This window comes from Cinclus cinclus, chromosome 36 (genome assembly GCF_963662255.1).
Source record: "Cinclus cinclus chromosome 36, bCinCin1.1, whole genome shotgun sequence".
Lineage (NCBI taxonomy): Eukaryota > Metazoa > Chordata > Aves > Passeriformes > Cinclidae > Cinclus > Cinclus cinclus.
The window spans coordinates 302306-327276 of record NC_085081.1 but is presented as its reverse complement, the minus strand read 5'-3'; the positions used below and the strand labels follow the sequence as shown (position 1 = coordinate 327276).

The following is a 24971-nucleotide window of genomic DNA, read 5'->3' as shown; positions in this document are numbered from 1 at the left end:
GGGGACAGTGGAGGTCACTGCAGGACGGTCTCCTGATGGACGTCTTGGTGTGGACACACTGGGGGTGACCGCTGACCATGTGACACGCGGTGTCCTTGGGACAGTGCAGATCGTGACATGATGGTTGGTCATGGACACACTGCGGCCACCCATCGGTCATCTCACACCTGGTGTCCTTGGAGCACTGGACATCGCGGCATGAAGGTCTCCTGATGGACGTCTTGGTCTGGACACACTGGGGGTGACCATCGGTCATCTCACACCTGGTGTCCTTGGGACAGTGAAGGTCACTGCAGGATGACCTGATGGACGTCTTGGTCTGGACACACCGTGGCCACCCGCTGACCATGTGACACACGTGACCTTTGCGGCACTGGACATCGTGACAGGACGGTGGCTGATGGACACACTGCGGCCACCCATTGGTCATCTTGCAGGTGGTTCCCTGTGGACAGTGAAGGTCAGCACAGGACGGTCTCCTGCTGGACACCTTGGTGTGGGCACACCGCGGCCACCCGCTGACCATGTGACACACGGTGTCTTTGGGACACTGGACATCGTGACACGAGGGTTGATGATGGACACACCGGGATTGACCATCGGTCATCTCACACCTGGTGTCCTTGGGACAGTGGAGGTCACTGCAGGATGATCTCCTGATGGACGCCTTGGTCTGGACACACTTTGGCCACCCATCAATCATCTGACACGAGGTGTCCTTGGGACAGTGGAGGTCACTGCAGGACGGCGGGCGATGGACACACCTGGGTTGACCGTTGGTCACCTGGCATGAGGTGTCCTTGGGACACTGGACATCATGACACGAGGGTTGATGATGGACACACTGCGGCCACCCATCGGTCATCTGGCATTGGGATCCTTGGGGACACTGGAGGTCAGCACAGGACGGTCTCCTGATGGACACCTTGGTGGGGACACACCGCGGCCACCCACTGACCATGTGACACGTGGTGTCCTTGGGACAGTGGAGATCGTGACATGAGGATTGGTCATGGACACACTGGGGTTGACCATCGGTCATCTTGCAGGTGGCTCCCTGTGGACAGTGAAGGTCAGCACAGGACGGTCTCCTGATGGACACCTTGGTGTGGGCACACCGCGGCCACCCGCTGACCATGTGACACGCGGTGTCCTTGGGACAGTGGAGATCATGGCAGGACGGTCGCTGATGGACACACCGGGGTTGACCATCGATCATCTTGCAGATGGTGTCCTTGGGACAGTGAAGGTCAGCACAGGACGGTCTCGTGATGGACGTCTTGGTCTGGACACACTGGGGGTGACCGCTGACCATGTGACACACGGTGTCCTTGGGACAGTGCAGATCGTGACATGATGGTTGGTCATGGACACACTGCGGCCACCCATCGGTCATCTCACACCTGGTGTCCTTGGGACACTGCAGTTCAGCACAGGACGATCTCCTGATGGACACCTTGGTGGGGACACACCGTGGCCACCCGCTGACCATGTGACACGCGGTGTCTTTGGGACACTGGACATCGTGACACGAGGGTTGATGACGGACACACTGCGGCCACCCATTGGTCATCTCACACCTGGTGTCCTTGGAGCACTGGACATCGCGGCATGAAGGTCTCCTGATGGACGTCTTGGTCTGGACACACTGGGGGTGACCATCGGTCATCTCACACCTGGTGTCCTTGGGACACTGCAGTTCAGCACAGGACGATCTCCTGATGGACGTCTTGGTCTGGACACACCGCGGCCACCCACTGACCATGTGGCACATTGTCCCCTTCTGGCACTGGACATCACGACAGGACGGTCGCTGATGGACACACCGGGGTTGACCATCGGTCATTTTACACGAGGTGTCCTTGGGGCAGTGAAGGTCAGCACAGGACGATCTCCTGATGGACACCTTGGTGGGGACACACCGAGGCCACCCGCTGACCATGTGACACGCGGTGTCTTTGGGACACTGGACATCGTGACACGAGGGTTGATGATGGACACACTGCGGCCACCCATCGGTCATCTGGCATTGGGATCTTTGGGGACACTGGAGGTCAGCACAGGACGGTCTCCTGATGGACACCTTGGTGGGGACACACCGCGGCCACCCACTGACCATGTGGCACATTGTCCCCTTCTGGCACTGGACATGGCGACAGGACGGTCGCTGATGGACACACTGCGGCCACCCATCGGTCATCTCACATCGGGTTCCTTGGGGACAGTGGAGGTCACTGCAGGACGGTCTCCTGATGGACGTCTTGGTGTGGACACACTGGGGGTGACCGCTGACCATGTGACACGCGGTGTCCTTGGGACAGTGGAGATCGTGACATGAGGATTGGTCATGGACACACTGAGGTTGACCATCGGTCATCTTGCAGGTGGCTCCCTGTGGACAGTGAAGGTCAGCACAGGACGGTCTCCTGCTGGACACCTTGGTGTGGACGCACTGTGGCCAACCAGCGATGACCTGGCACACGTGACCTTTGTGGCACTGGACATCACTACAAGATGGTCGCTGACGGACACACTGCGGCCACCCATCGGTCATCTCACACCTGGTGTCCTTGGGACACTGCAGTTCAGCACAGGACGATCTCCTGATGGACGTCTTGGTCTGGACACACCGCGGCCACCCACTGACCATGTGGCACATTGTCCCCTTCTGGCACTGGACATCGCGACAGGACGGTCGCTGATGGACACACCGGGGTTGACCATCGGTCATTTTACACGAGGTGTCCTTGGGGCAGTGAAGGTCAGCACAGGACGATCTCCTGATGGACACCTTGGTGGGCACACACTGAGGCCACCCACTGACCATGTGACACGCGGTGTCTTTGGGACACTGGACATCGTGACACGAGGGTTGATGACGGACACACTGCGGCCACCCATCGGTCATCTCACACCTGGTGTCCTTGGAGCACCGGACATCGCGGCATGAAGGTCTCCTGATGGACGTCTTGGTCTGGACACACTGCAGGTGACCATCGGTCATCTCACACCTGGTGTCCTTGGGACAGTGAAGGTCACTGCAGGATGACCTGATGGACGTCTTGGTCTGGACACACCGTGGCCACCCGCTGACCATGTGACACACGTGACCTTTGCGGCACTGGACATCGTGACAGGACGGTGGCTGATGGACACACTGCGGCCACCCATCGGTCATCTTGCAGGTGATTCCCTGTGGACAGTGAAGGTCAGCACAGGACGGTCTCCTGCTGGACACCTTGGTGTGGGCACACCGCGGCCACCCGCTGACCATGTGACACGCGGTGTCCTTGGGACAGTGGAGATCATGGCAGGATGGTCGCTGATGGACACACCGGGGTTGACCATCGATCATCTTGCAGATGGTGTCCTTGGGACAGTGAAGGTCAGCACAGGACGGTCTCGTGATGGACGTCTTGGTCTGGACACACTGGGGGTGACCGCTGACCATGTGACACGCGGTGTCCTTGGGACAGTGCAGATCGTGACATGATGGTTGGTCATGGACACACTGCGGCCACCCATTGGTCATCTCACACCTGGTGTCCTTGGAGCACTGGACATCGTGGCATGAAGGTCTCCTGATGGACGTCTTGGTCTGGACACACTGGGGGTGACCATCGGTCATCTCACACCTGGTGTCCTTGGGACAGTGAAGGTCACTGCAGGATGACCTGATGGACGTCTTGGTCTGGACACACCGTGGCCACCCGCTGACCATGTGACACACGTGACCTTTGCGGCACTGGACATCGTGACAGGACGGTGGCTGATGGACACACTGCGGCCACCCATCGGTCATCTTGCAGATGGTGTCCTTGGGACAGTGAAGGTCAGCACAGGACGGTCTCGTGATGGACGTCTTGGTCTGGACACACTGGGGGTGACCACTGACCATGTGACACGCGGTGTCTTTGGGACACTGGACATCGTGACACGAGGGTTGATGATGGACACACCGGGGTTGACCATCGGTCATTTTACACGCGGTGTCCTTGGGACAGTGAAGGTCAGCACAGGACGGTCTCTTTGGGGACACCTTGGTGGGGACACACCGCGGCCACCCACTGACCATGTGGCACATTGTCCCCTTCTGGCACTGGACATGGCGACAGGACGGTCGCTGATGGACACACTGCGGCCACCCATCGGTCATCTCACATCGGGTTCCTTGGGGACAGTGGAGGTCACTGCAGGATGATCTCCTGATGGACGCCTTGGTCTGGACACACTTTGGCCACCCATCAATCATCTGACACGAGGTGTCCTTGGGACAGTGGAGGTCACTGCAGGACGGCGGGCGATGGACACACCTGGGTTGACCGTTGGTCACCTGGCATGAGGTGTCCTTGGGACACTGGACATCATGACAGGACGGTGGCCTTGGGGACTCTTTTGTCTGGACACATTTTGGCCACCCATCAATCATCTGACATGAGGTGTCCTTGGGACAGTGGAGGTCACCGCAGGACGGTGGCCTTGGGGACACCTTGGGCTGGACACACTGTGGCCGAGCGTTGATGAGGTGACACGAGGACCCCTTCGGACACTGGATGTCCTGGCAGGTGGGCAGGTGATGGACACACCGGGGTTGTTCATCTATCAGGTGACACGAGGTGTCCTTGGGACAGTGGAGGTCACCGCAGGACGGTGGCCTTGGGGACACCTTGGGCTGGACACACCGTGGCCACCCATTGACCATGTGACACACGGTGTCCTTCCTGCACTGGACGTTGTCGCACGATGGCCGGTTGTGGACGCACCGGGGTTGACCATCGGTCACCTGGCACGAGGTGTCCTTGGGACATCGGAGGTCATCACAAGATGGAGTCTTGACGGACGCCTTGGCGGTCACACACCGGGGTTGACCATCGGTCATCTGGCACGAGGTTCCTTGGGGACATCGGAGGTCACCGCAGGACGGTGGCCTCGGCTCCACCTCGGTCCGGACACACCGTGGCCACCCTCCGAGCAGGTGACACGAGGAGCCCCGGGGACACCGGATGTCGTCACACGCCGGCGGCTCGTGGACGCACCGAGGGTCATCGTCCACCAGCTGGCACGAGGTGCCCCGGGGACAGCGCATGTCCCCGCAACCCGCTGGCCTTGGGGACACCTCGGTGGGGACGCACCTCGGCCACCCCCGGCTGACGTCACACGTGGTGCCTCGGGGACACCGGGGACACCAAACGCTCCGGCGGTGACGACGGACACAGACCGGCCACCCGTCGGCCATCTTGCATTGGGGACAGCCGGCCAGGGGACACGAGGGGACAGGGACACATCTGGGCCACCCTTCGGCCATCTTGCACCGTGTCCCCTCCCCACAGCGGACGTTGTCACACGAGGGGACAGGGACACATCTGGGCCACCCTTCGGCCATCTTGCACCGTGTCCCCTCCCCACAGCGGACGTTGTCACACGAGGGGACAGGGACACATCTGGGCCACCCTTCGGCCATCTTGCACCGTGTCCCCTCCCCACAGCGGACGTTGTCACACGAGGGGACAGGGACACATCTGGGCCACCCTTCGGCCATCTTGCACCGTGTCCCCTCCCCACAGCGGACGTTGTCACACGAGGGGACAGGGACACATGTGGGGCCAAGGTCGGTGACCTGGCAGGTGCCACCAGGGCCGCAGGTGACACCGGAGCAGCCGCGCCAGGACAGGGGATCGGCACCTGGGAATGGAGAAAAATGGGGGAAAATGGGAGAAATGGGGAAAAAGGGGGGGGAAGGGGCGGAAATGGGGAAAATGGGGAGAAGGTGAAAAGGGGGAAAATGGGGGAAAGAGAGGGAATGGGGAAAATGGGGAGAAGGGGAAAAGGGAAAAAGGGGGGAAGTGGGGAGAAAATTGGGGAAATTGGGAAATGGGGGAATGGGGGGAAAAGGGCAGAAAATGGGGAAAATGGGGGAAATGGGGGGAAATGAGGAAATGGGGAAAATGGGGGAAATGGGGGAAATGGGGAAAATGGGGGAAATGGGGGAAATGGGGGGAAATGGGGAGAAGGGAAAAAGGGGAGAAGGTGAAATGGGGGGAAATGGAGAAAATTGGGAAATGGGGGGAAATGAGAAGGGGGGGAAGGGGGGAAAAGGGGAAAATTAGGAAAATTGAGGAAATGGGGGAAATGGGGAAAAGGGAAAAAGGGGGAATGGGGAAAAAAGGGGGGGAAGGGGCGGAAATGGGGAAAATGGGGAGAAGGTGAAAAGGGGGGAAATGATGGAAATGGGGGAAAAGGGGGAAAGAGAGGGAATGGGGAAAATGGGGAGAAGGGGAAAAGGGGAAATGGGAAAAAGGGGGGAAATGGGGAGAAAATTGGGGAAATGGGGAGAAAAGGGCAGAAAAGGGGGAAAAGGGGAAAAATGGGGAAAATGGGAAGAAATGGCAGGAAATGGGGGGGAAAGGTGGAAAAGGGGGAATGGGGGGAAAGTGGGGAAAGGGAATAAATGGGGAAAGGGGAAAAGGGAAAAAGGGGGGAAATGGGGAGAAATGGAGAAAATTGGGAAATGGGGAGAAATGGGAAAATTGGGAAATTGGGAAATGGGGAGAAATGGAGAAAATTGGGAAATGGGGAAATGGGGAGAAATGGGGAAATGGAATGGGGGGAAATGGGGGGGAATGGGGAAAAGGGGAAAAGGGGGAATGGGGGAAAAAGGGGAAGAGAGGGAATGGGGGAAATGGGGAGAAGGGGAAAAGGGGAAATGGGAAAAAGGGGGGAAATGGGGAGAAATGGAGAAAATTGGGAAATGGGGAAATGGGGAGAAATGGAGAAAATTGGGAAATGGGGGAAATGGGGAGAAATGGGGAAAATTGGGAAATGGGGAAATGGGGAGAAATGGGGAAAATTGGGAAATGGGGAAATGGGGAGAAATGGGGAAAATTGGGAAATGGGGAAATGGGGAGAAATGGAGAAATGGAATGGGGGGAAATGGGGGGGAATGGGGAAAATGGGGAATGGGGGAAAAAGGGGAAGAGAGGGAATGGGGGAAATGGGGAGAAGGGGAAAAGGGGGAAATGGGGAGAAAATTGGGAAAATGGGGAAATGGGCGAATGGGGGAAAAAGGGCAGAAAATGGGGGGGAAATGGGGAAAATGGGGGAAAATTGGGAAAATGGGGGGAAATGGGGAGAAGGGGAAAAGGGGAAATGGGAAAAAGGGGGGAAATGGGGGAGAAATGGAGAAATTTGGGAAATGGGGGGGAATGAGAAGGGGGGAAGGGGGGGGAAAGGGGAAAATTAGGAAAATTGAGGAAATGGGGAAAAGGGGGGAAATGGGGGGAAAATTGGGAAAATTGAGGAAATGGGGGAAATGGGGAGAAGGGGAAAAGGGGGAAATGGGGGGAAAATTGGGAAAATGGGGAAATGGGGAGAAGGGGAAAAGGGAAAAAGGGGGGGAATGGGGAGAAATGGAGAAAATTGGGAAATGGGGAAAACGGGGGGAAATGAGAAGTGGGGGAAGGGAAAGGGGGAAAAGGGGAAAATCAGGAAAATTGAGGAAATGGGGGAAATGGGGGATTTGGGGGGATTTTAGAGGAAAATTGAGGAATTTGGGGGGATTTAGGACGGGAAATTGGGAGTTTGGGGGGTTTGGGGGATCTGGGGGGATTTTTGGGGGGAATTTGGGAGATTTGGGGCTGGAAATGAGGAATTTGGGGGAATTTGGGAGTGGGATTGGGGAATTTGGGGGAAATTTGGGGCTGGAAATTTTGGGCTGGAAATTGGGAATTTTGGGGGAAATTTGGGAATTTTGGGGGCAATGTTGGATTTGGGGTAGAAAAGGGGATTTAGGGGTGGGAATTTGGGGGGATTGGGGGAAGGAAATGAGAAATTTGGGGTAATTTGGGGGGGAAATTTTGGGGGAATTTGGGGCAAAATGGGGGATTTGGGGGAATTGAGGGAAAACGGGATTTAGGGCTGGAAATGGGGGATTTTGGGGGGATTTTTGGGGGATTTTGGGGGGGATTTGGGGCTGGAAATTGGGATTGGGGGGAATGAGGGGAGGGAGAACGGGGAATTTGGGGGGGAATGGGAGAAAAAAGGGAATTTGGGGGGGATTTGGGACTGGAAATTGGGAGTTTGGGGGGATTTGGGGGGAAATTTGGGGGGATTTTGGGGGGAATTTGGGAGATTTGGGGCTGGAAATGAGGAATTCGGGGGAATTTGGGAGTGGGATTGGGAAATTTGGGGGAAATTTGGGGGAAATTTGGGGGAAATTTGAGGGGAATTTGAGGGGAATTTGAGGCTGGAAATTGGGAATTTGGGGAAAATTTGAGGATTTTGGGGGCAATGTTGGATTTGGGGTAGAAAAGGGGATTTAGGGGTGGGAATTTGGGGGGATTTGGGGAGAATTTGTGGAAAACGGGGAATTTGGGGTGGGAAATGGGAATTCCGGGGGTAGAAATGTGAAATTTAGGAGCGAAGAATTCCAAAAATTTTGGGCTGGATAAATCGGATTTGGGTCAGAAATCACCAAATTTGGGTCGGAAATTATTGAATTTGGGGCTGGAAAAGCCAAATTTGGGGCTGGAAAAATCGAATTTTGGGTCTAAAACCCCTAAATCTGGGGTGGAAAAGTCGAATTTTGGGACAGAAAACCCCAAATTGTAGGCTGGAAAAGCCGAATTTGGGGGTGGAAAATTTGGATTTGGGTCGGAAATCCCCGAATTTGGGTCTGGAAAAGTCGAATTTTGGGTCTGAAATCCCCAAATTTGGGTCCAAAATCCCCATATTTGGGCTGGAAAAGCCGAATTTGGGGGTGTAAAAATTAAATTTTGGGTTGGAAATGCCCAAATTTGGGGTGGAAAAGCCGAATTTGGGACCTGAAAATTCGGATTTGGGCCGGAAATCCCCAAATTTGGGGCTGGAAAAGCCAAAATTTGGTCTGAAATCCCCAAATTTAGGTCAGAAATCCCCAAATTTGGGCTGGAAAAGCCGATTTTGGGGCTGGAAAATTTGGATTTGGGTGGGAAATCCTGAAATTTGGGGCTGGAAAAGTCGGATTTTGGGTCTGAAATCCCCAAATTTGGGTCAGAAATCCCCAAATTTTGGGCTGAAAAAGCCGAATTTGGGGCCGGAAAATTTGGATTTGGGTCGGAAAAAGTCGAATTTTGGGTCGGAAATCCCCAAATTTTGGGCTGGAAAAGTCGGATTTTGGGTCAGAAATCCCCAAATTTGGGGCGGGACAGGTGGGTCAGGGTGGGGGGAGGGGCAAGCCTGGGATTTGGGTGGGAAAATTTGGGATTTGGGACTCACGGCAGCCGAGCAGGACCCAGAGGAGCAAAAAAATCCTGGGGGGCCCCATCTGCCCGTGGGGGGAGGGGCGTGAGAAAATGGGGGGGGGGGGGACCCCGGGATTTGGGAATCTCCCGACCCCAAAAATCCCCCCCCCAAAAAAATTTAAGAGGAACCCAAAAAGTTTCCCCCAAAATTTTCCCCCAAAATCCAAGGGGAACCGCAAAATTCCCCCCAAAAATTTAAGAGGAACCCCCAAAATTCCCCCCAGATTTAAAGGGAACCCCAAAAATCCTGCCCCCCAAAAATCCCCGACCCCAAATTTAAAACGAACCCCAAAAAATCTCCCCAAAATCAAAGGGGAACCCCAAAAATTTTCCCCCAAATCCCCCCTCAAATTTAAGGGAACCCCAAAATCCCCCCCCAAAATCCAAGGGGAACCCCAAAAAATCCATCCCCGGATTAAAAGGGAATCCCAAAAATGTCCCCGAATAATCCCCCCCAAATTTAAGGGAACCCCAAAAATCCGCCCCAAAAATCAACCCCAAAAATCCCCCAAATTTAAGGGAACCCCAAAATCCCCCCCAAAATCCAAGGGGAACCCCAAAAATCCATCCCCGGATTAAAAGGGCAACCCCAAAAATCAACCCTACAAATCCCCCAAATTTAAGGGAACCCCAAAAATCCCCCCCAGAATCAAAAGGGAACCCCAAAAATCCCTCCCCGGATTGAAGGGGAACCCCCAAAAATGCCCCCCAAAATTTAAGAGGAACCCCCAAAAATTCCCCCCAGATTTAAAGGGAATCCCAAAAATTCTGCCTCCAAAAAATCCCCGCCCCCCAAATTTAAGATGAACCCCAAAAAATCTCCCCAAAATCCAAGGGGAACCCCAAAAATTTCCCCCCAAATCCCCCCACAAATTTAAGGGAACCCCAAAATCCCCCCCCAAAATCCAAGGGGAACCCCAAAAATCCATCCCCGGATTAAAAAGGCAACCCCAAAAATCAACCCCAAAAATCCCCCAAATTTAAGGGAACCCCAAAATCCCCCCCAAAGTCCAAGGGGAACCCCAAAAAATCCATCCCCGGATTAAAAGGGCAACCCCAAAAATCAACCCTAAAAATCCCCCCCAAAGGAACCCCAAAAATCCGCCCCAAAAATCAACCCCAAAAATCCCCCAAATTTAAGATGAACCCTAAAAAATCTCCCCAAAATCCAAGGGGAACCCCAAAAATCCCTCCCCGGATTGAAGGGGAACCCCCAAAAATTCCCCCCAAAATTTAAGGGAACCCCAAAAATCCCCCCCCAAATTTAAGAGGAATCCCCAAATCCCTCCCAAAGTCCAAGGGGAACCCCAAAATCCCCCTCCCCTCCCCCCAGGCTCACCTTGCCGCCTCCGGCTCCCCCCGAAATTCCCGGGAATTTAAAGGATCCCCGGAGCGGCCTCAGCCAATGGGAGGTGGCCACGCCCCCCCAGGTCACGCCCCCCAGGCCACGCCCCCTCCGGGATATCAGAGATAAGATCTTGGGGGGAGGGGCGGGGAGAGCGAGATAAGATCTGGGAGGGGGAGGGGGGAACTGGGAAGGACTGGGAAGGACTGGGAGGGACTGGGATGGACTGGGATGGATTGGGATGGACTGGGAAGGACTGGGAGGGACTGGGAGGGACTGGGAAGGACTGGGAGTGAACTGGGAGGGACTGGGATGAACTGGGAGGGGCTGGGATGAACTGGGAGGAACTGGGATGAACTGGGAGGAGCTGGGATGAACTGGGAGGGGCTGGGATGAACTGGGAGGAACTGGGAGGGACTGGGAGGGACTGGGATGAACTGGGAGGGGCTGGGATGAACTGGGAGGGACTGGGATGAACTGGGAGGAACTGGGAGGGGCTGGGATGAACTGGGAGGGACTGGGATGAACTGGGAGGGGCTGGGATGAACTGGGAGGGACTGGGATGAACTGGGAGGGGCTGGGATGAACTGGGAGGGACTGGGAGGGACTGGGAGGGGCTGGGATGAACTGGGAGGGACTGGGATGAACTGGGAGGGACTGGGATGAACTGGGAGGGGCTGGGATGAACTGGGAGGGACTGGGATGAACTGGGAGGGGCTGGGATGAACTGGGAGGAACTGGGATGAACTGGGAGGAACTGGGAGGGACTGGGATGAACTGGGAGGGACTGGGATGAACTGGGAGGGGCTGGGATGAACTGGGAGGGACTGGGATGAACTGGGAGGGGCTGGGATGAACTGGGAGGGACTGGGAGGGACTGGGAGGGGCTGGGATGAACTGGGAGGGACTGGGATGAACTGGGAGGGACTGGGATGAACTGGGAGGGACTGGACTCTTTCCCACCATGAATCCCTCAGATGATCTCTCACCTTCATCCTCATCTTCATCTTCATCCTCATCCCGTCCATCCCTTCATCTTCATCATCTTCATCTTCACCTTCATCTTCATCCCACCCACACCTGGAGATTCCTTCATCCTCATCCTCATCTTCATCTTCATCCCAGCCCATCCATCCTTCATCTTCATCATCTTCATCTTCATCTTCATCATCCTCATCATAATCCCCACCCAGCCATTCCTTCATCTCCATCCCTTCCATCACCTTCATCACCTTCATCATCTTCATCATCCATCCATCCATCATCATCTTCATCTTCATCATCCATCCATCATCTTCATCTTCATCTTCATCATCCATCCATCCATCCATCCATCATCATCTTCATCTTCATCTTCATCATCCATCCATCCATCCATCATCATCTTCATCTTCATCTTCATCATCCATCCATCCATCCATCATCATCTTCATCTTCATCTTCATCATCCATCCATCCATCCATCATCATCTTCATCTTCATCTTCATCATCCATCCATCCATCCATCATCATCTTCATCTTCATCTTCATCATCCATCCATCCATCCATCCATCATCATCTTCATCTTCATCATCCATCCATCCATCCATCTTCATCTTCATCTTCATCATCCATCCATCCATCCATCCATCATCATCTTCATCTTCATCTTCATCATCCATCCATCCATCATCCATCATCATCTTCATCTTCATCATCCATCCATCCATCCATCATCATCTTCATCTTCATCTTCATCATCCATCCATCCATCCATCATCATCATCTTCATCTTCATCATCCATCCATCCATCCATCCATCTTCATCTTCATCTTCATCATCCATCCATCCATTCATCATCATCATCTTCATCTTCATCTTCATCTTCATCTTCATCTTCATCTTCATCATCCATCCATCCGTTCATCATTGTCTTCATCCTCATCTTCATCCTGACCTTCATCTCCGTCCATCCATTCCATCATCCTCATCCTCCCATCCCCCATCCCCCACCCCCCATCCCCCATTTCCCATCCCCCATCCCCAATTCCCATCCCCCAACCCCCATCCCCCATCCCCCACCCCCCATTTCCCATCCCCCACCCCCCATTTCCCATCCCCCACCCCCCATTTCCCATCCCCCATCCCCAATTCCCATCCCCCATCCCCCATCCCCCATCCCCCATTTCCCATCCCCATCCCCAATTCCCATCCCCCATCCCCCATCCCCCATCCCCCATTTCCCATCCCCCATCCCCAATTCCCATCCCCCATCCCCCATCCCCCATTTCCCATCCCCCATTTCCCATTTTCCCATTTTCTTTAATTTCCCCAATTTCCCCCATTTTCATTTGTTTTTCTCCCCAATTTTCCCAAATTTCCCCCAATTTAAATTTTATTTTTCTCTCCAATTTCCCTTTTTCCCATTTTTTTCCCAATTTTATTTTTCTCCCCAATTTTCCCCATTTTTCCTAAATTTAAATTTTATTTTTCTCCCCAATTTTCCCCATTTTTCCCCAATTTAAATTTTATTTTTCTCCCCAATTTTTCCCATTTTTTCCCCAATTTAAATTTTATTTTTCTCCCCAATTTTCCCCATTTTTCCCAAATTTAAATTTTATTTTTCTCCCCAATTTTCCCCCCAATTTAAATTTTATTTTTCTCCCCAATTTTTCCCATTTTTTCCCCAATTTAAATTTTATTTTTCTCCCCAATTTTCCCCATTTGCCCCCAATTTAAATTTTATTTTTCTCCCCAATTTTCCCCATTTTTTCCCCAATTTAAATTTTATTTTTCTCCCCAATTTTCCCCATTTTTTCCCCATTTTTCCCAATTTTATTTTTCTCCCCAATTTTCACCATTTTTCCCAAATTTAAATTTTATTTTTCTCCCCAATTTTCCCCATTTTTCCCCAATTTAAATTTTATTTTTCTCCCCAATTTTCCCCATTTTTCCCAAATTTAAATTTTATTTTTCTCCCCAATTTTCCCATTTTCCCCCCCAATTTAAATTTTATTTTTCTCCCCAATTTTTCCCATTTTTTCCCCAATTTAAATTTTATTTTTCTCCCCAATTTTCCCCATTTGCCCCCAATTTAAATTTTATTTTTCTCCCCAATTTTCCCCATTTTTTCCCCAATTTAAATTTTATTTTTCTCCCCAATTTTCCCAATTTTCCCCAATTTAAATTTTATTTTTCTCTCCAATTTCCCTTTTTCCCATTTTTTTCCCAATTTTATTTTTCTCCCCAATTTTCCCCATTTTTTTCCCCCCCAATTTAAATTTTATTTTTCTCCCCAATTTTCCCCATTTTTTCCCCAATTTAAATTTTATTTTTCTCCCCAATTTTCCATTTTTTTTCCCTCCCCCAATTCCCAAATTTTCCCCAAATTTTCCCCTCCCCCCGTTCCCTTCCCGGGTCCCTCCGCTCCCTGCTCGGGATAATTGGGATCTTTGTCCTGGGAACAATGGGGGGAGGGGCACCCAAAAATCGGGGGGGGGGGGGGGGGGGGGGGAACCCAAAAATTTTGGGGGGGGGCGCCCTAAAATGTGGCTGGACCCAAAAATTTTGGGAACAGTCAAAAATTGGGGGGAGGGGTAAACCCAAAAATTTTTTTTGGGGGGGGGGGGGGGGACGACAAAAAAATTTGGGGAGGGTGAACCCAAAAAATGTGAGGGGGGGCATAAAAATTGGGGGGGGAACACAAAAATTTGGGGTGGGCACAAAAATTTGGAGGGGAGACCCAAAAATTTGGGGGGAGACCCAAAAATTGAGGGGTGGGACCCAAAAATTGGGGGGGAAGACAAAAATTGGGGGGGGATCCAAAAATTTTGGGGGGGGACCCAAAAATTTGGGGGGGGGGAGACCCAAAAATTTGGGATGGGGACCCCAAAAATTGTGGGGAGGGGGGGGACACAAAAATTTGGGGTGGGCACAAAAATCTGGGGGGGGAACCCAAAAATGTGAGGGGGGGAACAGAAAAATTTGGGGGGGGGGGGGACCCAAATATTTGGGGATGGGGAACCCAAAAATTTGGGGGGGTGAACACAAAAATTTGGGGTGGGGGAACCCAAAAATTGGGGGGGGACAAAAAAATTTGGGGGGGGGGGAAGGAACCCAAAAGTGGGGGGGGGGAACCCAAAAATTTTGGGGGGGGAACCCAAAAATTGGGGGGGGGAACACAAAAATTATGGGGGGACACAAAAATTTGGGGGGGGGGGGGGGGAAGGAACCCAAAAGTGCGGGGGGATCCCAAAAATTTTTTGGGGGGAGAACCAAAAATTGGGGGGGGGGGAAACCAAAAATTTGGGGGGGGGGGGGAGGGAGTGGATTCAAAAAATGGGGAGGACCCAAAATTCTGGGGGGAGGAGACCCCAAAATCGGGGGGGGGGACACCCAAAAATCAGAGGAGGGAGACCAAAATTTTGGAGGGGGGGGGGGCACTCACAAATTTGGGGGGCACCCAAAGAACCCCAAAAATGAACCTGCCCCCCCCCCCCCCCTCAGGAATTCCCAATAATTTTGGGGTCTCCCCGGGGAATTTTGGGGCCCATTGAGAATTTTGGGGACCCCCCCCCCCCCCCCCCCAGAAATTTGGGGGCCCCCCGGGAAATTTTTTGATCACACGCAGCCCCTCCCCCCCCCCCCAAAAAAAAAAAAAAATTGGGATTTTTTTTTTTTTGGGGTTCCTCGGGAATTTTTGGAACTTCCCCCCCCCCCCCCCCCCCCCCCCCCCCGAATTTTAGTTCCTCCCTCCCCCCCCCCCACCCCCGGGAATTTTGGGCCCTCCCAGTTCCGGTTCCGGTTCCGGTTCCGGTTTCTCCCTCCCCCCGGTAATTGCTGAGCAAAGCTCGGGCGGGGCTGGGGCACCACGGCCCGGGAACCTCACCTGGGCACACCTGGGCACACCTGGGACACCCCAAAAAAAATCTGGGGATCCCCCCCCAAATCACCTGGGATCCCCCAAATCACCTGGGAGCCCCCAAATCACCTGGGAGCCCCAAAAATCCCCGGAAAATTCCCCAAAATTCCATGGGTTGGGGACACCTGGATGGTTCCAAACTCACCTGGGCACTCCTGCGACACCCCAAAATCACCAGGACACCCCGAAATCACCTGGGACTCACCTGGGACACCCCCAAACTCACCTGGGCACTCCTGGGACACCCCAAAATCACCTGGGACTCACCTGGGCCACCCCAAAATCACCTGGGGCTCACCTGGGACACCCCGAAATCACCAGGGACTCAACTGGGACACCCCCAAACTCACCTGGGCACACCTGGGACACCCCAAAATCACCTGGGACACCCCCAAAATCACCTGGGACTCACCTGGGACACCCCGAAATCACCTGGGACTCACCTGGGACACCCCCAAACTCACCTGGGCACACCTGGGACACCCCCAAAATCACCTGGGGCTCACCTGGGACACCCCAAAAATCACCTGGGCACTCCTGGGACAACCCAAAATCACCTGGGACACCCCCAAAATCACCTGGGACTCACCTGGGACACCCCCAAACTCACCTGGGCACACCTGGGACACCCCCAAAAAAATCTGGGGATCCTCCCCCAAATCACCTGGGATCCCCCAAATTACCTGGGAGTCCCAAAAATCCCGGGAAAATTCCCCAGAATTCAAAGGACTGGGGACACCTGGATGGTCCCAAACTCACCTGGGCACTCCTGGGACACCCCAAAATCACCTGGGACAGCCCCAAAATCACCTGGGGCTCACCTGGGACACCCCAAAATCACCTGGACACCCCGAAAATCACCTGGGACTCACCTGGGACACCCCAAAATCATCTGGGACACCCCGAAAATCACCTGAGACTCACCTGGGACCCCCCCCAAACTCACCTGGGACACCCCAAAAATTTGGGTTCCCCCCAAATTACCTGGGAGCCCCAAAAATCCCCGGAAAATTCCCCAGAATTCAAAGGACTGGGGACACCTGGATGGTCCCAAAGTCACCTGGGCACACCTGGGACATCCCAAAATCACCTTGGACTCACCTGGGACACCCCAAAAAAATCTGGGGATCCCCCCCCAAATCACCTGGGATCCCCCAAATTACCTGGGAATCCCAAAAATCCCCGGAAAATTCCCCAAAATTCCAAGGGTTGGGAACACCTGGATGGTCCCAAACTCACCTGGGCCGCAGCTCAAGCTGGACTGGGAGCACTGGGATGGACTGGGATGTACTGGAAGGGCACTGGGGGGCACTGGGATGGACTGGGCAGAACTGGGCTGAACTGGGAGTGATCCGGGCTGAACTGGACTGAACTGGGTTGGACTGGGATCAACTGGGAGGGCTCTGGGGGGCACTGGGATGAACTGGGAGGGACTGGGGAGCACTGGGATGGACTGGGCTGAACTGGGATGGACTGGGATAAACTGGAAAGGACTGGGAGGGCACTAGGGGGCACTGGGCTGAACTGAGATGTACTGGGAGGCACTGGTTTGAACTGGGAGGCACTGGGCTGAACTGAGATGAACTGGGAGGCACTGGTTTGAACTGGGAGGCACTGGGCTGAACTGAGATGAACTGGGAGGCACTGGTTTGAACTGGGAGGCACTGGGCTGAACTGGGAGTGGTCTGGGCTGAACTGGGCTGAACTGGGAGTGCACTGATTTGAACCGGGAGTGCACGGGGCTGAACTGGGAGTGCACGGGGCTGAACTGGGAGTGCACTGGTTTGAACTGGTTTGAACTGGGAGCCGCCCGGACCGGCCGGGGCGGCTCCGCGGGGATTTAAAGGCAGCGGCGCCTTCCTCCCCTCCCCCTGCTCCTCCTCCTCCTCACCATGGAGCGGCTGCTGCGGCTGCTGCTGCTGGCCACTGGTTTGTACTGGTTTGTACTGGTTTGTACTGGGAGGGAGCGGGGGGCACTGGGAAAGGGCTGCGGCTGCTGCTGCTGGCCACTGGTTTGTACTGGTTTGTACTGGTTTGTACTGGGAGGGAGCGGGGGGCACTGGGAAAGGGCTGCGGCTGCTGCTGCTGGCCACTGGTTTGTACTGGTTTGTACTGGGAGGGAGCGGGGGGCACTGGGAAAGGGCTGCGGCTGCTGCTGCTGGCCACTGGTTTGTACTGGTTTGTACTGGTTTGTACTGGGAGGGAGCGGGGGGCACTGGGAAAGGGCTGCGGCTGCTGCTGCTGGCCACTGGTTTGTACTGGTTTGTACTGGTTTGTACTGGGAGGGAGCGGGGGGCACTGGGAAAGGGCTGCGGCTGCTGCTGCTGGCCACTGGTTTGTACTGGTTTGTACTGGTTTGTACTGGGAGGGAGCGGGGGGCACTGGGAAAGGGCTGCGGCTGCTGCTGCTGGCCACTGGTTTGTACTGGTTTGTACTGGGAGGGAGCGGGGGGCACTGGGAACAAACTGGTGGGGGGCACTGGTTTGTACTGGGAGGGACTCGAGCACTGGTTTGTACTGGGAGCACTGGGCGGGCGCTGCTACTGCTAGTGCTGGCCACTGGTTTGTACTGGGAGGGACTGGTTTGGACTGGGGGAGACTGGGAGGGCAGTGGAAAGGAACTGGGAGAACTGGGAGTGAACTGGGAGCACTGGGGGAAGTGGAATTGAACTGGGAGGGACTGGGAGGGACTGGGAGGACGCTGGGCCATACTGGGATGGAGCCAGAGGTGAACTGGGGACACTGGTTTGAACTGGGAGGGACCTGGGAGGGAACAGGGGTGAGTGGGAGGCGATCGAGGGGGTGGAACTGGTTTGTACTGGAAGGTGAACTGGGGGCACTGGGAGAGGAACTGGGAGGAAACTGGGAGAGGAACTGGGGATACTGGGAGCAACCGGGATGAACTGGGAGGAAACTGGGAGCAACTGGGAGGGAGTGGGTGGGAAGCAAGAGGTCACTGGGAGCACTGGGAGGGAACTGGGATGAACTGGGATTTACTGTCAGGGCCCTTTGAGGGCACTGGGAGGTCACTGGTCCAAACTGGTTTGAACTGGGATGATCTGGGGAGGTACTTGGTAGTAACTGGTCCAAACTGGTTTGAAGTGGGATGAACTGGGGAAGTACTTGGAGGTCACTGGTCCAAACTGGTCCATACTGGTCAGCAGCAGCTGCGGGCACTGAAAGAACTGGGGAAGAACTTTGGGGGCACTGGTTTGAACTGGGATGAACTGGTTTGAACTGGGATTCACCTTGGGGGGACTGGTTTGAACTGGTTTGAACTGGGATTCACTTTGGGAGTACTGGGCTGAACTGGTTTGAACTGGGATTCACCTTGGGGGGACTGGTTTAAGCTGGGATTCACTTTGGGGGGACTGGTTTGAACTGGGATGAACTGGTTTGAACTGGGCTGAATTGGGATTCACCTTGCGGGGACTGGCTTGAACTGGTTTGACCTGGGATTCACTTTGGGGGCACTGGTTTGAACTGGGATGAACTGGTTTGACCTGGGATTCACTTTGGGGGCACTGGTTTGAACTGGGATGAACTGGTTTGACCTGGGATTCACTTTGGGGGCACTGGTTTGAACTGGGATGAACTGGTTTGAACTGGGATTCACTTTGGGGGCACTGGGCTGAACTGGGGACAGCACTGGGAGATTACCAGTCTGAACTGGTCCATACTGGTTTATGCTAGTTTTAATTGGCCCATACTGGTTTTAACTGGTTTATAGTGCTCCATACTGGTTTTAACTGGTCTATACTGGATTTAATTGGTTTCTAATAATTTTAACTGGTCTGTACTGGTTATAACTGGTTTCTACTGGTTTTAACTGGTCCATACTGGTTGTAACTGCTCCATACTGGTTTCTACTGGTTTTAACTGCTCCATACTGGTTTATACAGCTCCAAACTGGTTTCTACTGGTTGTAACTGGTCCATACTGGTTGTAACTGGTTTCTACTTGTGGTAACGGGTTTATACTGGTATTAACTGGATTATACTGTTGGTAACTGGTTTATACTGGTTGTAATGGGTTCATACTGGGTGTAACCGGTTTATACTGGTTGCAATGGGTCTATACTGGTTTATACTGGTGGTAATTGGTGGTAACTGGTTTATATTGGTCCATACTGGTGGTAACTTCTTTCTACTGGTTTTAATGGGTTTATACTGGTTGTAACACGTCCATACTGGTTTCTACTGGTTCATACTGATTGTAACTGGTCCATACTGGTCCATACGGGTTCATATTATTTTTTTACTGGTCCATACTGGTCCATACCAGTTCATGCCAGTTTTTTACTGGTCCATACCGGTTCATACTGGTCCATACTGGTTCATACTGGTCCATACCAGTTCATGCCAGTTTTTTACTGGTCCATACCGGTTCATACTGGTCCATACTGGTTCATACTAGTCTTTTACTGGTCCATACTGGTTCATACTGGTTCATACTAGTCTTTTACTTGTCCATATTTATTCATACTGGTTCAAACTGGTCCATACTGGTTCATGCTAGTTTTTTACTGGTCCATACTGGTTCATACTGGTCCATACTGGTCCAAACCGGTTCATATTATTTTTTACTGGTCCATACTGGTCCATACAAGTCCATACCAGTTCATACAGGTCCATACCAGTTCATACTGGTCCATACCGGTTCATATTAGTTTTTTACTGGTCCATACTGGTCCATACTGGATCATAGAGGTTCATACTGGTTCATACTGGTTCACACTAGACTTTTACTGGTCCATATTGATTCATACCGGTTCATACTGGTCCATACAGGTCCATACTGGTTCATACAGGTCCATACTGGTCCATACCGGTTCATACTAGCCTTTTACTGGTCCATACTGGTCTGTACTGGATGATACTGGTCCATACTGGTTCATACTGGTCCGTACCAGTTCATACTATTTTTTTACTGGTCCATGCTGGTCCATACTGGTGCATACAGGTCTGTACTGGTTCATACAGGTCCATACCAGTTCATACTGGTCCATATCAGTTCATACTGGTCCATACCGGTTCATACTGGTCCATACCGGTTCATACTGGTCCATATCAGTTCATACTGGTCCATACCGGTTCATACTGGTCCATACCGGTTCATACTGGTCCATACCGGTTCATACTGGTCCATACCGGTTCATACTGGTCCATATCGGTTCATACTGGTCCATACCGGTTCATACTGGTCCATACCGGTTCATACTGGTCCATACCGGTTCATACTGGTCCATACCGGTTCATACTGGTCCATATCGGTTCATACTGGTCCATACCGGTTCATACTGGTCCATATCGGTTCATACTGGTCCATACCGGTTCATACTGGTCCATATCAGTTCATACTGGTCCATACCGGTTCATACTGGTCCATACCGGTTCATACTGGTCCATACCGGTTCATACTGGTCCATACCGGTTCATACTGGTCCATACCGGTTCATACCAGTCTTTTACTGGTCCATATTGATTCATACCGGTTCATACTGGTCCATACCGGTTCATACTGGCCCATACCGGTTCATGCTGATTTTTTACTGGTCCATGCTGGTCCATACCGGTCCAAACTGGTCCATACTGGTTCGCAGCGGCGGCGGGGGCGGACGAGAACCGGATCGTGGGCGGGGCCAGGTGCGAGCGGCGGCTGCACCCGTACCAGGTGCTGCTGCTGCAGCCAGGGGGCGCCATCCACTGCGGGGGCGTGCTGATTGGCCGGAGCTGGGTGCTGACCGCCGCCCACTGCCGCACCGACAGGTGAGACACACCTGGGCACAGGTGAGACACACCTGGGCACACCTGGGGACACCTGGGGACACCTGGGGACATGTGAGACACACCTGGGCACACCTGGGTACACCTGGGCACAGGTGAGACACACCTGGGTACACCTGGGTACACCTGGGCACAGGTGAGACACACCTGGGTACACCTGCGTACACCTGCGTACACCTGGGGACATGTGAGACACACCTGGGTACACCTGGGGACACCTGGGGACATGTGAGACACACCTGGGTACACCTGGGTACACCTGGGGACACCTGGGGACATGTGAGACACACCTGGGTACACCTGGGGACAACTGGGGACATGTGAGACACACCTGGGTACACCTGGGTACACCTGGGCACAGGTGAGACACACCTGGGTACACCTGCGTACACCTGGGTACACCTGGGGACATGTGAGACACACCTGGGTACACCTGGGCACAGGTGAGACACACCTGGGCACACATGGATACACCTACATACATGTGAGACACACCTGGGTACACCTGGGGACATGTGAGACACACCTGGGTGCACCTGGGTACACCTGGGGACACCTGGGGGGCGCCATCCACTGCAGGGCTGTGCTGATTGGCCGGAGCTGGGTGCTGACCGCCGCCCACTGCCGTACCGACAGGTGAGACACACCTGGGCACAGGTGAGACACACCTGGGCACACCTGGGGACACCTGGGGACACCTGGGGACATGTGAGACACACCTGGGTACACCTGGGGACATGTGAGACACACCTGGGCGCACCTGGCTACACCTGGGGGGCGCCATCCACTGCAGGGCTGTGCTGATTGGCCGGAGCTGGGTGCTGACCGCCGCCCACTGCCGCACCGACAGGTGAGACACACCTGGGCACAGGTGAGACACACCTGGGCACACCTGGATACGCCTACATACATGTGAGACACACCAGGGTACATGTGAGACACACCAGGGCACACCTGGGTACACCTGGGTACACCTGGGGACATGTGAGACACACCAGGGTACATGTGTGACACACCTGGGGACAGGTGAGACACACCTGGGAACAGGTGAGACATACGTGGGGACATGTGAGACACACCTGGGGACAGGTGAGACACACCTGGGGACATGTGAGACACACATGGGGACAGGTGAGACACACCTGGGCACACCTGGGTACACCGGGGGCATGTGAGACACACCTGGGGTACACCTGGGCACACCTGGGTATATGTGAAACACACCCGGGCACAGGTGAGACACACCTGGGCACACCTGGGGTACACCTGGGGACAGGTGAGACACACCTGGGTACACCTGGGCACATCTGAGATATGCCAGGCGCACCTGGTGCACACCAGGGGGAACCTTGGTACACCTAGGATACACCTGGGCTACACCTGGGCACACCAAGCCTCATCTGTCCCATTATAAATCCCCCAGTTACCTGTCCCAGGTGAGCTCAGTAATCCCAGGTGTGCTCACCTATCCCAGGTGTGCTCACCTGTACCAAGTGTGTTCACCTATCCCATGTGAGCTCACCTATCCCAGATGACCTCACCTGTGCTCACCTGTGCTCCCTTTTACCTGTCCAGCCCCCTGCGGGTCCTGCTGGGCGAGCACAGCCTGAAGGAGCGCGAGGGGGCGGAGCAATGCCTCACCTGGGCGCGCGCCTTCGTGCACCCGCGTTACCTGCCCGGCCGCCATGACAGTGACGTCATGCTGCTGCGCCTGAGCAGCCCCGCCCACCTGAGCCCCCGCGTGCGCCCCGTGCCGCTGCCCCGCAGGTGTCCCCAGGTAGGGGACAGGTGTGTGGTGTCCGGCTGGGGCAGCACCCGCAGCCCGCAAGGTGAGACCTGGGGACGGGTGAGGGGGTGGGAGGGACAGGTGAGGGGGTGGGGACACACCTGGGGCAGGTCAAGCGGTGGGGGACAGGGGACACCTGGAGGGGTCAGAAAAGGGGATTGGGTCAGGTGAGATTTGGGGGGACAAGTGAGGGACAAATGAAGAACATGGGAGGGGGCAGGTGACACTTGTCCTCACCTGTCCCACACCTGTACTCCTGTCACACCTGTCCTCACCTGTCCCACACCTGTACTCCTGTCACACCTGTCCTCCTGTCACACCTGTATTCCTGTCACACCTGTCCTCACCTGTCCCACACCTGTACTCCTGTCACACCTGTCCTCACCTGTCCCACACCTGTACTCCTGTCACACCTGTACTGCTGTAATACCTGTCTCTCACCTGTACTCCTGTCACACCTGTCCTCACCTGTCCCACACCTGTACTCCTGTCACACCTGTCCTCACCTGTCCCACACCTGTACTCCTGTCACACCTGTATTCCTGTCACACCTGTCCCACACCTGTACTCCTGTCACACCTGTACTGCTGTAATACCTGTCTCTCACCTGTACTCCTGTCACACCTGTACTGCTGTAATACCTGTCTCTCACCTGTACTCCTGTCACACCTGTACTGCTGTAATACCTGTCTCTCACCTGTACTCCTGTCACACCTGTCCCACACCTGTACTCTTGTCACACACCTGTCCTTCACCTGTCCCACACTTCTCCTCACCTGTCCCTAATCGTTCTGACCTGCACCAGGTGCGTTCCCGGATGTTCTGCAGTGTGGGGAGGTGTTCACCTGGTCCAACGCTGCCTGCGCTCACCTGTACCCAGGTGCCATCACTCCCAACATGCTTTGCGCCGGCGGCCGCGCCGGTGACAGCACTGACTCCTGCCAGGTGTGGCCAGGTGTGGGGGAAACACACCTGAGAGGGCGGGAGGGGATCAGGTGTGTGTGGGACTCACCTGTGTGGGGAGAAAGGGTGGGAAACACCTGGGGTGACTCACCTGTATGGGCAGGAGAGGATGGACTCACCTGAATGGGCGGGGAATGGAAATGGGATACACCTGGGGGGACTCACCTGTGTGGGGGAGCCTCACCTGTGTGAGATGGACTCACCTGTGTGGGGATGAATGGGAGTGGGACACACCTGGGGAACACATGGGGAGCATCACCTGTATGCAGGGGGAATGAGAGGGGGACACACCTGTGGGGACTCACCTGTAGGGGGAGGAAGGGGGCTGAGACTCACCTGTATGGGGGGAAATGGGTGGGACACACCTGTATGGGGACTCACCTGTATGGGGGGAAATGGGTGGGACACACCTGTATGGGGACACACCTGTATGGGGGGAAATGGGTGGGACACACCTGTATGGGGACTCACCTGTATGGAGGGAAATGGGTGGGACACACCTGTATGGGGACACACCTGTATGGGGACTCACCTGTATGGGGACTCACCTGTCTCACCTGTCGCAGGGAGACTCCGGGGGCCCGCTGGTGTGCGGGGGGTACCTGCAGGGCGTGGTGTCCTGGGGGCTGCAGGTGTGCGGCCAGGAGGGCAAGCCAGGTGTGTACAGCCGGGTCTGCGCCTTCACCAACTGGATCCGCCGCACCATCCACGACAACGGCGGAGACGAGACACCTGGGCACACCTGAGATACCTGGGCATACCTGGAGAGCATCTGGGGGGCACCTGGGACCTCCTTGACCTCACCTGTAACACCTGAAGGGCTCCTTTTAGCACCTGAGTGGTTTCTTGACTTCACCTGCTACACCTGAGGGGCTCCTTGTAATACCTGGGGGGACCTGGGGGCTCACCTG

At 54.5% G+C, this 24971-nt stretch overlaps 1 protein-coding gene across 1 annotated transcript; it reads left to right on the top strand.

The window, feature by feature from the left end:
- Positions 1-17418: 17418 nt before the first annotated feature.
- Positions 17419-24806, top strand: LOC134055868 (kallikrein-6-like). The gene is made up of 5 exons (XM_062512337.1): positions 17419-17455; positions 21128-21293; positions 22887-23140; positions 23903-24042; positions 24627-24806. Exons 1-5 carry the CDS (start codon positions 17419-17421, stop codon positions 24804-24806), a joined length of 777 nt encoding a protein of 258 aa, XP_062368321.1.
- Positions 24807-24971: the final 165 nt, after the last annotated feature.

Bases quoted from the DNA above. Each gene is read 5' to 3' on its own strand.
- LOC134055868 (XM_062512337.1), top strand. From the start codon at position 17,419: ATGGAGCGGCTGCTGCGGCTGCTGCTGCTGGCCACTG. The intron at 17,456-21,127 runs GTTTGTACTGGT...ACTGGTTCGCAG, and splicing joins GCTGCTGCTGCTGGCCACTG to CGGCGGCGGGGGCGGACGAG. The intron at 23,141-23,902 runs GTGAGACCTGGG...GACCTGCACCAG, and splicing joins CAGCACCCGCAGCCCGCAAG to GTGCGTTCCCGGATGTTCTG.